The sequence below is a fragment of the Paramormyrops kingsleyae genome, chromosome 24, assembly GCF_048594095.1.
Source record: "Paramormyrops kingsleyae isolate MSU_618 chromosome 24, PKINGS_0.4, whole genome shotgun sequence".
In the NCBI taxonomy this organism is placed as follows: domain Eukaryota; kingdom Metazoa; phylum Chordata; class Actinopteri; order Osteoglossiformes; family Mormyridae; genus Paramormyrops; species Paramormyrops kingsleyae.
In genome coordinates this window covers 6,610,704-6,624,733 of record NC_132820.1, presented here as the reverse complement: position 1 = coordinate 6,624,733, position 14,030 = coordinate 6,610,704, and the positions used below count along the sequence as shown (strand labels likewise).

At 43.8% G+C, this 14,030-nt stretch overlaps 1 protein-coding gene across 3 annotated transcripts in view; it reads right to left on the bottom strand.

The window, feature by feature from the left end:
- The window catches only part of stk32a (serine/threonine kinase 32A), a 39,176-nt gene that overhangs the window by 17,651 nt on the left and 7,495 nt on the right, over positions 1-14,030 (bottom strand). For all 3 annotated transcript variants that reach the window (XM_023803462.2, XM_023803461.2, XM_023803463.2), the window contains one exon: positions 1,994-2,167. In XM_023803462.2, coding sequence (XP_023659230.1) covers positions 1,994-2,167 — 174 coding nt within the window. The remainder of the gene's footprint in view (positions 1-1,993; positions 2,168-14,030) is intronic.

Here is a 14,030-nt window from a genome sequence, read left to right as displayed (position 1 = left end):
GGTGAATTCGGGAAATTCACCACAAATAATATCACCCGTGCGATCTGCCTTTTAAGTATACCTCACATGCAGTGCCTTGTAACAGAGTTAACTACTGGATCGCCGTGGTGATTTAACCCCTCCACCCCCTTCCCGCAAAGGCTTCTGGGACTGGGGGGGGGCGTACGTAAAAAACCACTGGTCTCCCTCACCGCAGTGAATGGGACGCATTGAAAAACAAGGCTGAGATGACTTTCCAGTCTGGGGGGGGGGGGGGGGTATCAATCGGCCATTTAGTTTGTTTAACCTCTCCATATTTCCATAGGGTGCCCCCCCCCCCCCCAGGCTATAGTCTAGAATAGTCTATGCCAGTGGTCACCAACTGGCGAACTCCGATCCGCCTCGCTGTGTTCTGGACCCTGCCAACTTTAAATTATTAGTTTAATTCCCTCCAAGCCAGCTCAGTGGGCCGAATAGCCTTCCCCCACTGCACGGCACCAGTGCGGCACTGCACAGAATCATTTTTCGCTGGATGTACTGGACCTTGGTTTCGTGTTGCAGACGGAATCTGGCCCTTTGGGGACCCCTGGCCTGTGCAGTGATCCCCCCCCCCCAGGTGTAAGAACGGGATCAGGATCTGTGCTCGTGTTCTGGGGCCAAGGGCGAAGCGAGTAAACGGCGAGGATCGTCACCTGACTACATCCCTGCCCCCCCCCACCCCACCCTATTTTACAATGGCCTATTGCTGTATTGCTGTGTTAAATCATAGCCGAAAAACAAAGCATAAATCTAGAGCAAAAAAGACAAATGTCGACCAAAAAAATAAAAATGATCTCCTACTGCAGAACACATACGATCCATCGTAAGGAAGACGGAGCGCTGAAGTCAAATGAATGGCTTGGAATTTCGCTGTTCCCTTCCACAGGTGCTATCCCTGGACAATAGGAAGTGTACACAGCAGACCGAGTAATCTGCTATAGTGTTTCTGATTAATTAGGCCCTTCTGCCAAATTGAGGGCTCCCTTTGATGTCGGTCTGTAATAAGGGTTCGGCGCCTTTGTTAACCTGCCCGCGGGCGTTGCCATCCTAATCAGAAGTAGCAGCTAGTGGGACCAGCAGGGGGGGGGGGGGCTGTTCAGGCTGGTTCAAACTGCCTGAACACGGGAGACGGGGAGCCGTATCACTCTCTGTGCACCACCGGTGAGTGGGGGAGCGTCTTACCCCTTTAGCTGTCCGTCTGTTTCACGCTGGTTTTCATTCTTGAGTTCCATGCAAGCTACTTTTTCATTTTGAGTCAGATTTTATGATTGGATGGAAATATTTTCAGCAGAAGCCTTCGAACTTTAGGCCAAATCCATAACATGAGTTTTAGTTATTAATAAAAAATACACCTTATCGGCCCAGTGTAGCTCGGTGGGTACAGGCATTTTTTGTTTGTGATCATAAGGTTGCTGGTTTAAGTCCCAGGGTTGGCAGAGTGACTATTGCTGTCTAACCCTGTGTCTCCAAGCCCCCAGCCCTGGACATTTTTGGGTTTCTTCTCATTTAACACACCTGATTTCACTTCTCTGCTAATTACCACTCATTTCTTGAGCTGAATCAGGTGCGGTCGATCAGGGAGAGAGCCAAGCTGTGCTGGACTGGACCTGGACACCCCCGGTCCCCCTTGCATAAATGTACCCCTGCTTGTGCTGCCTGGGATAGGATCCAGGTCCCCAGTAACTATGACCATGATAAATGGTTGCAAGATGGATGAAATATACTCAGTGTTGGGCATTTCAGGTCCAGAAACTACAAATCCAGACCAAGATTTTGTTTCTACTGACCAGTTGAGTTACTCTGTGACTGTAACTCTTTATGCTCAGGTGGTTGGTAGAAACAAAACCTTGGTCTGGATTTGTAGCTTCTGGACCTGGAAACATACAATATACATGTATTTGTATCCGAACATGTGCATCGTAGCACACAAGCATAGCATCATCCCTGACAATAATAACGCGGTAGCAGGTCGTACCTGTGGATGATGCGTTTGCTCCGCAGGTAGTGCAGGGCCAGTGCGACCTCGCAGATGTACAGCTTCACGGTACTCTCCGAGAAGCGGACGTTCTGCTGCAGATGGTACCGCAGATCCCCACCCAGGAGAAGGTCCACCACCATGAACATGTCCTCCTCATCCTGGAAGGAGTACCTGGGGTGAAAGGAAGGACACGTTAAGCTTGTGTATTGTGGACCAGAGGGTGCAACTAAGGTTCTAGGGAGACACAGCGTCTAAACAACTCGGCTAGCTAATCGATTAAGATGCGTAATTGAGAAAAAGCAGCCCACTCAGATTTGAGATTGCCTTAAGTACGTAAAAAAAGGAACCAAATCAGCGGAATGTCTTCATTCCTCACAGGAGAAAAGTTCAGATGATTGCGGTTTGAGGGTGCCACTCTGAAAGGCTAATCGTTAAATGATTACGCAGAGAGACCACTCCAACTGAAGGAACGGGACAGGGGCACCTGGTCACATGACTGCAGCCAAAGTGAAACCCTTGCACGAGAACTGTAAAGCCAACAAAAACGTAGCGTCTGGCCACATAGCTCCTTCTGTTGAACCTACAGAAACCCTCAAGCACGCAGGATGCATGGATCCATGGAGAAGCACTCAGTCACGCGAGCTGGCAGGCCGGGGAGCTTGCAAATCCTCGTCTTCCCAGTTCGCTCGTCTATCACTCAATCAGCCAATCAGGGAGTGTGAGAGGCTGGTGTCAGCAGGAAGCCCATCTCAGTCCAATTCCGTAAAACCAGCCTGCCCAAAAATTAGCCTGCACAGTCTTTAGACAATGAATTTGATAGATCCAGCTAGCAAAATTTTATCAATGGTCACCCCTGCCTGCTTGGCTAATTCTGTCGCCAAGATTTCTAAATCCCACGGCATGCCGTATTACCCCAGTAACCGTCCAGGCCTAGATCCAGCATACCAACTAACGCAAGGACATACTACCTACGCGAGACCCTGCAGCGAAAATAACAAGCACACTCTCAAGGTCAATGAACTGCCTGTGCTCACTGACCTTGTGCCCACAGGACACGTTAATAGGTTACACCACAATTAAATCAGACTGATACGGTTTGAAGGCCCGCGACAGAGCTGCTATTTATAATACCGTGTCACCTGGACCAGCCAGGCCACAACCTAGTAATCTCTGTGAAGAACAGATCACTCTGTGAAGAACGGATCATTCTGTGAAGAACGGATCACTCTGTGAAGAACGCTGCTGGCCTGGCTGACCTTTTCACTTTGCACTAGTATTTATCAGAGGTGGACATTTCAGGTCCAGAAAGTAAAAATCCAGGCCAAGGTTTTGTTTCAACCACCCAGTTGAGTATAAAGAGTCACAGTCACAGAGTACTCAGTTGGTTGGTTGAAACAAAATCTTGGTCTGGATTTTTACTTTCTGGACCTGAAATGTCCACCTCTGCTATTTATGTACTTTGCTACATAACTCAATTACTACATGTAGCGATTTAGTGATGGGTGATCGCCCTCCCTGAATATCTCAATAAAGCACCTTGACGTCATGTTCTGTCTTCCAGGTGCATTGTGGGAAAAGCGTCTTTAAAAGCTGGGCGAAAGGTCAAAAATCCCAAGCTATCATGGGGGCTACAATGGACTCTTTTGTGGATTACAAAGGAGCTACAAGAGCAGAGAAGCTCTCAAGCTATTGTAGCGGCATTTGAGTGAAAACAAAAAAAGCTGCAGTCAGCAACAAATTTAAAAGAGTTCAGTTTGGCTGATTCGTATCTAAAACAGGTAAGGAGTTTGGGGGGATTGGAACTGAGATAGCGCTGGCGCGTCGGGCCCTTAATTGCATCCCTGCCCTTGTGTGTCTCTGGCTGAAATAAGCAGTTAATTTCCCCAAAAGGACTGCAGCGCGAGGGAAACTGCCATCCTGTAATTATCTATCAATTATATACAATACTGTGCAAAAGCAGTCAAAGACAATGTTTAAGGCTGTTTATCTGGGTAGTAAGTGTATATTTGCTCAGAAAATGACAATACCATTAGAACATATGAAAATTAAGAATAACACAATACAAATTAACCTGAATTTCTTCTGTTTCCTAAAAAGTCACAGATTTCACCACCAGCTCACTTAATAAAATTGATTAAACTACTTTTAAAAGCCTGTGGGGTGTTGATTAGCCATAATAAGGTGTGCTAGTGGTCGTGTCAAAAAAATACACGGGTGTATTCGATAGCTGCTGCAAACACTGGGGTGATTACAGTAGAGGATTTGATATGGTTACTCCAACACACTTTTACAGACATAACATCACAGTTTTTCACCAACGTGAAGATCATTTAAACATCATTTTCTTTGAATGCCTAAGACTTTTGCACAATGCTACACACACAATGACATTGTTAAATTTTTATCATGCATCTCTTTACACTGAGAAAGATGATTCTACATTCTAGATTCCTTAAGCATAAACATGCTGGGAATTTGTCAGTGATCTTCTTGGTTTGGCAACGACCCAAATGTATCTTCATTTAAGCCTTAATGTTTGAGTGGAATTGATTTGGTAGCGGCAGCCAAATGGGATTATAGTGTATGGGGGTGAGTTTCTACCTATATGAATTTCAGTATTACTCAAAATGACACGCCCAGATGTCACCTAGAGAGACCCCACCGCAGGGTTAAACATAGACAGGACACAGAGGACACTCCCGGCCCACCTCAGACGGAGTCACGGATTCGCCGAGCTCGGTGGGATCCCGGAAGGTTCCGGAGAGTGTGAGCTGTCAGCAGCTCTCTGGTTGAAAAATCACTTTAATTGCTGCTTGCCCCAGCAGGAGGGAAAATCATTCCCGTTTCCTCCGCCGGGGCCTGTCGAGAGAGCGCAAATGTTTTTATTTGCTGCCCTCTTTATGGTATGACCTTGTGAATGCGATACTGAAGATGTGGGGTACGGGGGATCCTGGTTATAAACAGCTTATAGTCATAGAGACCATTTGGTAACACTTTACTTGTGGGGCACAAATACTTAGTAATAACTCAGTTACTACATGAAGTACAAATCATGAACAAATCATGAACAAATCATGAACAAATATAGTAACTGCTTGAGATAAAAGATGCGTCACCATTCATTAATGATGATCAAACATGAGATCAGTATGTAATTCAGACTTAAATTATAGATTTAAATAATAGCACAATACTATATTATCCGTGCCCCATCAAGTAAAGTGTTATCGATGATTTTTGGAGCATGATCTGGGTTAATGAAATTCCACAAAGTGTGCAACACTAGTCGTTCCTCGGTTTATAGTATAATATTAGCTAAGCTTCTTGGCAACCAGCACGGACGTAAATAAAAAACTGCTCAATCCCACACAAGCGGTAACAATGCAACGTCTAAAGCGCATTTTCCAATTATCATTTGGTCTTTTCCACAAAATGAACAGTGATCTCATGCGGAAGCTGTTTGCCATCTCAGTAACATCCGGCTCCAATTAAGCAAAGAATAGCCAGAGACTCAGCTGGTCTGGGCTAGAAGCGAAATTGCTCGACATCATTTACTAAACAAAAAAAGATGGATAAAATGAAAATAGCTCCTTTGCTTGTTGACACCTTCACAGAGCCCAATCGTGCATTAAAACGATCTGAAAGACTCTGCACCATGAACTTGATAAACGTGTACACAATAGGACAAAATCACAGCTGAAGAGGGTCTCATTAATGGATCATATGCAGAGAACGGACACTTTTCGTAAACTAGTCAACCTTTCAGATGTTCTCTTCCATGCTTGGACGTTGTAGTAAATGCTGAAGATGATTCTGTACTGACGACTGGCAAGATGACAAGACCGCATTCACTGTCCCTGTTAAACGCTTGCTGCCTCACTCTGCTGTGCAGAATCCCTGCTGCAGAGTATAAACCAGAGCCTCATATAATCAGGTGAGGTTGATGCCTAATTTTTTCTTTAGTTTGTTTAATTCAATGCTTTGGATGAGCAGCAGGAGCTACCCTTGATAATTCATAATTCATATGTAAATTACCGGAAGAAATCACCACGGTAACACCATCAGGACCGTCAAGCAGCATCATGCTACGGGTTTGTTTTTCAGCAGGAGGGACGTGGAAGAATCTTGCTGTCAAGGGCAAGGAACCAAATATGGGATGATCCTTCAGGAGAATTAGTTCAGTTAGCTGGAGGACCCGCTTTCGACGGGGTAATGACCTAAAACAAACTGCAAACACCACAAAAGAGCAAATTAAAAAAAAAAGAAGGTCAATATTCTGGAATGTTCCAGCCCAGATTTAAATCCCATTGCAAACCTGTACTATGACCTGAAAATTATCGCACACCAATGCTCTTCATCTAACTTGGCAGAGTTGGAGCAAATGAGGCAGTGCAGTAAAGCTCAGGGCCTGAAGCACGAAGATGCAGACCTACCTATAGACTCTGAGGGACAGACTAACAGCACAGACTAACATTTGTAAATAAGACATGAAAACCTTTCTTCTCTGGAAAGCATGATGCTGAATAGAAAATACTGCACCGTGAAGACACTGAATTTCTTGTGTTTATTGAGGAGGATAAGCATTATTTATAATTTTTAATATGTCTTATTTTAAGGTCTGACAGAACAGAAAGTTATATGATAGATGCATGACTGTGGGCGGTGACAGAGCCTGTGGATATTTCTGGAAGAAATGTCAGGCGAGCAGGTTTTGCGTCTTGATTAATTTCATCCATCTCTTGCTCTCCCAAAAACATACACGCTGCACACCGATGTTTCAAAACCCAGTCCTCAGGGGGCCCCAGACGGGACACATTTCCCCTCCCTCCCAGCTCGCAGTACATTTGAACCAAGAATCAAGGCCACGGAATACCTGGGTCAGATGTGCCATGAGCTGGGAGGGAAAAATGTGGACTTTCTGTGACCCTCAAGGACTGGGTTGACAGAGACACAGCTGTACACCGTGTGGGTTCAGGAGTAAACATGAGTAACACGACACAGAGCGGCATCAGCTGATTGATTTCTGTGGACGGCCAAATCCCAGCTTCACCACGTCAGCAGGGCTGATTATGTTCATATCCAACATTCTGAATCAATTTCTCTGTTTTTGAAAAGGCTCATTATTATGTGCCGGAATGGAATTAGCAGTTGAGATTATTCATGGGAGTTACGTAAAACATCATCGTTCTTAAAAATGATTGTAATGATCATGCGGGCCAGTAAAAATAGCTGCATGGACCAGATTTGGTCAGGTGTGTCTTACAGAGTCCTTTGTCAACCCAGTTCCTTGTTTGTGTGTGCGTGTGTGTGTATGATTAGGTTTATGTTACATTGTGGGGACCAAGTATCCTCACTGTGCATTAAAAACCTGTTATTTTGACATTGTGGGGACCATTTTTCAGGTCCCCACAAATATCTGTGAATGCAAAACTAAAAATGCCAAAAGACTTGCATTTAGTTTGGTTACTTATGGTTAAGGTTAGGGCTGGGTAGGGATTAAAGTTGTCATAGTTGGGATTAGAGTTATGTCCATAGAAATTAATGGAAAGTCCCCACAAAGACCGAGAAATGTGTGTATGTGTGTCTCTGTGTTGAGTTAGTCAATCCTGCCCAACCTCATCTACTCTAGAAAATACACTAGCTGTAATTTCACTGTAAATGAACTGCTTGTCATACCTTAAGATGACATATTAAGGCTGTGTTTTAATCATTCTGTAATATTTAGGTGACATTACTTAAATACCACATCTTTCCCTCAGGACATACCCAGGTAATGACAACAGCTGTGCTGACCTGACAGAGACCTAACCTCAAGATGTTCAGAATCAAACTACTGCTGGAAAAGTCTGAAATACCGTGGGTCATTGTCCTTGGTTAAAGATTCAACATGCTCAGTTACTCCTGCTGTAACCCTGATTGCACAGTTTACTCAACGATATTCCAGCAGTACGTGCCGATTACCTCACAGAAGACCCGTAACCTTCCGTCATGGCCACTCGGTGCTGGTGTTACTCTGAAACAGTCGTGATTCTAGGATTTGTTAAGCTGGTAGGGGGACAAAATTCATACAGAGGGGCAAACCTTATCATAAGCCAATTGTATGTTTCAAGTCGGTGAGTGACAGGTGAGGGGTTACTCCGGGGACCAATCAGCTTTCGGCTGGGGCCAGGAGCCAATGGCCCTGTGACCCCACCCAGCTCAGACAGATTCACAGCAGATGGGCTGACGGCAGGTAAATAAACTGTGACTGTGCCTTCTGACAAAGCGATGAAGGTCACTCCGCGAACACGCAATGCAACAGTTCACTTTAACTGTTATCGATATAGTATCTGAACGCTAAAGTTAATATCCCCACAAAGGCAGACGGCTGGGGTTACATTCGAACTGCGAATAAGATGCGTCAGACAAGAGTGAGACTATGATGGAGAATCGGATATAAGGAAAGACCTTATGCAGAGAAAAAGGAAACTGATGTCTTCTATGGTCAATTAGTAAAGTGCACGAGGCCCCCCCTGGAGGGTAAGGCCCTGACAAGCAATTCAATTTGGCAGAAACTCCTGAAAGCCCAAAGGGGTAAAAAAAATCTTTTTTTGATCATGCACAAGGTCATTGTCAACAGTGCCATATTTTGTTATGTTCATTATTGTAAATTCTTTTCTGCGACTAATGGTCGGTCGGATTTTTAGTTTAAAAAAGCAGTCTAAGTTCAAGCTCCCCCCCCCCCCCGGCCCCCCGCCTGCCACGTTTCTAAGACCTGTTGGCACAGCGGAGCCCAGGAGAATCTGGAATTATTTGTAATTTGGTTTAGCACGCACCGTCTCTTCCAGATCGATGCGAGTGTTAAGATGCACCTCGAGTAATGAGAACTAGACCAGATCTTTTGAACGTTTAAACAAAATCAGCGCTTGCGTTGAAAAGACCAATAAAAACATAGTGAATATGGTCTAACATCCATTTTCATTATGTGGGCATATTTAATCTCAGAAAGATAAATGAGTCATTATGTTTGCAGTAAATATCCTATACCTTATGTTATACAAAGCTATATAAGCAACGTCTTAAGCTTATATCATATGAACTGCATCCTAGTTAAGTAAACAAATAAATAAGAGGTAAACAAATGCTTGGTCTTTAAAGGTATAAATTCAGCCTTGAGCGTGATGGGGATAATTCAATTTTCTGCACCCAGACAGTCAAAACAAAACAGGGAGCATGGTGCATTTCCAAGGCCAAACAGAATCCTGTGTCTCTAGAGCGGATACGGCTGAATCCCCCCCGATTTGAAACGTCAGGTCGATTTTCAGGTTTCTGCCTGACTGACAGGATGCCATCAGTCAAAAGGTAACGCCTGTTACCAAGCTGGAATCGGCCACGGTTGGCAACAGGGTTCCGGAGTTTCAGCAATCGCTGTTAAAAGGAATAGCGGACATTAGCCAGGATGCATTCACAAAGGCTGAACAGTTACAAAGTCATATACAGCCTGGTTACAATGGGGTTACGTTCCAATAAACCTATCGTAAGGTGACACAAAATTTCGTAAGATGAAAATGCATTTTAATACAGTACACCTAAACGTAACAAACATCATAGCCTAGCCTACCTTAAACATGCTTAGAACACTTACATTAACCTACAGTTGGGCAAAATCATTAACACAAAGCCTATTTTATAATGAAGTGTTAAATATCTCATGTCATTTATTGAACAATGCACTGAAAGTGAAAAAACATTTACCCATCGCAAAGTCGAAATACTGTATCATCATAACCTGGGGAGTGTCTGTAGTTACATACGGTGTCATTATCTGTTTTTAAACACAGTGGTGGAATAAGACGATAGCTAAAGGTGTTCCAAAATAGTGCCTCCTGCAAGAGAGAGGCAGAATTGCTCAGGAAATATACCATTTACTATACTATTACTACACTAAATATACCATTACTATTCCATTTAATAGTTTTTCAATGCTCTCGTAAAAAACATTCTGCATTTTGTATAATGCCTGTGTGCTTGGCTTGGCTTGGCTTGTCATTGGACGTTCCGGAATATGCCAAACATGCGACTGGGTCACTGTCACCTGATCTACAAAGACAGTTACAGAGAAAAAGACCCTGGAAGAAAGGGGGAGGCATCAGTGAGGCAGCTTGTCAGAGAAAGACGTAAATGTTGTCAGACATTAAAAGAGGCCCAGAGGCATTTTGTGAATAATGAATGTGCGCTTTTTCAAAGCAGACACCGCTACCAGAGGCTACCTTGTTAGCAGAGCAGTACCAAGGATATTTAACAGTACTGATGTATTGTTTTTGCAAAAAATCAATGTACATCTGATTTAATTCTACAATATTAATATATTATTTTATTTATTTATATTATCCAAAGCGATATACGTTTTCAGAAGGTGGGATCGGCCAGTCCTTGGGGTAATTGAGGGCTAAGGGCCTTGTTCATGGGCCCAAAGATGAAATCACTTTGCCGACCCTGGGCTTTGAACCAGCAACCATCTGATCACAGATACAGAATGTTATCCTGCTGAGCCACACCATATGGAAAGGGGGTAAAATAGTAGTATCAATTCAGAAGGGTCAACAAAAATTTAATATGGTGTTTTTGTCTGAGTATCGTCTTAAATTGGGGGTGGTGTGTAGCTCAGTGGGCTACGTCCCTGTACCAGAAGGTTGTTGGTTCAAGCCTGGTCTTAGTAAACTACTCACATGTTTCTGAACCCTTGGACAATGTCCATAACGCCCTGGGTGTCACAAGGAGGCTGCCCCTTCACTGTGAGCCCACCCTCACCTGTATGGACGGCAAGATGGGCCAAAAGCAGACAAAGAATTTCCTCATGGGAATTAATAAAGTGTCACTATTCTATTTTAAATGGTCACCTTTAGGTGTTAAGTGTCATAGCAGAAACTGGGCAGAAAACAAAAGATTCACTAGCATCCCCCGAAACAGGAGCAGGACAGTTGAATGCAGTGTAATGCAGTGTAAGTGACTATGGAGGAAGTGATGTCACGTGTCACATTGTTGTACTAGGAGGCTGAGAGATCACAGCAGTTTCTCTTAAGAATGACAATGGAGCTTGAACAGATACCTCGATCCCCCCTGCCCTGTTTCATCACAGCCCAGCTGCCGAGAAGTGAAGCAGGGCTACCGTACTGAGCTATTTCAGGAGTCTTCAGAACTCAGAGCCTGGGAACTGCATGACCTCACCTACAGTCTGCGTTCAGCTGAGGCCATCGCACAACAAAGAGGGAATTCCTGCGAGACAGGGAGTCGAGACGAGAATTTCAAGGAGTACTATCGAGCAAAACAAAAAACGTACAGGTCTGATTGACTGAAAATGTATTATTTCTGAAACGCAAACAGAATACACTATCTAGGTCAAATTGTATTGTATAATCTGGCAACACTTTACTTGACGGGAGCATGAATAATGTAGTTGAACAGTCTTAGTGCATTAATCAATCACAAACTAAGTGTTAGTTATGTACTGATTCCATGTTTGTTCATCATAAATCAATCAGAATGGTTCGGATATTTCATGCAGTTACTATAGCCTATTTGTTCATGATTTGTACTTTACTAGTAGTTACTATAAGTTACCCCTCATATGCGGTAGCTATTAAAGGAAACAGTGTATCTTTTATTGTGATAAAACAAATTCAGTGTTTAGTCTATCGGGGATTAGGGCCAGACGGGGAAAACAAACCACGCATTTCTGTAAGGATAACCTTCGCTGTGAACACGTGATCAGACCACTTTTGTGGTCTGTGGCTCAATCGGCGCGTTGTCCGGCTTTATCTGTTGTGCTTCCTTAAAAGAACGTCTCAATGGCTGTTCTGCACGGCGATTCAGCTGGATGTCGCCCAGTAATAAAGAGAAGAATGCTTCTCAGCTTCGCCTTTCATTTCTGTAATTAAGGGAAAAAACTGAGGGCTCCGGCGAGGGGTCGCCGTATCGACTTTGGGGCAGCCAAGCTGAGCTTCGCGATACGCGGTCCGGCGAGCCAACAGCTCTATTACTAATTAAACGCTTGACATCTGAAAAATTGCTACGGGCACAATTCCAGCTGCTTTGCCGCCACCGTTCAAACCGAGCTTGACAGGTATTGTAAATTTAATAAAAGCGCGCAGACGCCCATCCCGCGGCCATAGTGTCCGCATCACACATCTGCTCAGTGATAATTATGGTCTGGCGATCATGGCCATATCCAGAACTAAATGCAGTGAGTCTGGCTTAATGTGATTTGATCTCTGTGACTCATCCAATGATAGGCTCAGACAAGAGTAATTAATTAACATCAGTAAACCAGTGGACAGAGATATTAGCGTGAAACCAGACTGGAAAGCACTGTTTAATGCCCGATGCCGGCTTTTCATTTTCAGCACTAGTGCTTAAACATCTACCATAAAAACACGGCCACATTCTGTTTGTATCTGCTAACTACTCTGTTTATAAATAAAGCTAATTAGTCATCATGACTAAATGACTTGAATGTCTGATCCCGAGCCAAAGCAAAGCTCATTTCAATACACTTACAGCCGATAAAAAAGCAGTAACAAGCAATGCATAAAAATCATTTCATTTCCCTTCAATTTCAGCACCTTAAAGTGATAATGAAGCATGCGCTTGCATTTTACACGCACAGTTAAAGAGAAAAGCAAGTAAATCTATACCTGATAGAATTAAAAAGGGGTAACTTAACCTTCAAGGACAGAATCACATACACAGTCAAATAAGCACACTACACTATACTATATAGGAAGAAATACATAACATCATTATTTGTTAACTTACAGACAACTCCTAATCACAAACGGACTGCCATAAAACCTATTATATAAAATTTTTTGGCTTAAATCCAATGGGTTAATATACTACTACGCTTGTGTGGCTTCAGTGCTTTGTTGGCTCGAGGCCCAGTACAGTACTGCATGCAGTAACTTTTATTTTTCCTGTATAATTGAAATTATTATGTATTGTATTGCTACTTTTTCAACTTACCTACAAATTCAACATAAAGACAGACTTAGTGAAAGGATCTCGTTCGTAACCTGGGGACCTGCCTGTGTGTGTGTGTGTGTGTTACTCCAGCATATTGGCAAGTTTCCCAGATCAGAAGCAGCTCTGCTTCATCACAAGGCCCCTGGGGGGGGGTGTTCCCTGGAGAGACCAAGGGCTTTTTTGCTGGAGAAGGTGCTGTTTGCGCCACGGCCCTGTAGGGGGCTCCACTTACATGCTGTGCTGTGAGTCATGAAGCCCCGTTGCCTACCCCCATGCTTACCAATCACTATCGGACCTGCATCTGAGCCCCCTCTCATAGCTGCTATACTCCTAAACGATCATCATTCCAACTGATAACGAAAATAACTGTAGTCACCGTATGCCAGACTTGCACCAGGTGGGACGGAGAGTGGATCCTCGTACCCAGGGGGATGAGAAGAATTTGGGTAGAGAATGATGGAGAGCGATGAGAACAGAGGAAAGTGTTTGAGGTTCAGCACAGGGGAAATACACAAAGAGATGAAAAAGGTAGTGGGATGAAGAAACAGGATCTGGCAACCCAATATACGCATGGGTTCTGAGACAGAACAGCAGGCTATTTTATGTCATTGACAATTAAGACCGGATGAAGGAATGGCTTGTTACCTGACGCTGCCCCACCCAGGGACATCCACACCCCTCCCCACTTACTGTATACTATACAGGTAATGAATGCCGATATACAGCCATACATGAACACACAGAATACAAGACGTGATCATGAAATGAAATGAAAAATGAAATGAAAATGAAATGAAAAAATAACATCAAATGAAAAATGAAATGATTTTTTCCCCCTTTCATACACGCACAAAATCAGATATGTGGTCACTTGGTGACTGGGACAACGTTTCCTCGACATTCGTGTCTCTCACTTAGCCCTAACTAGCCCTAACTAGGGGTGGCCTACAAGTGGCTTTCAGATGATAGCTTTGGTCCTTTCTTTAACAGACAAGTTCTAGCTTGTATGATACTCCTCTTTCAGCACCCGTTC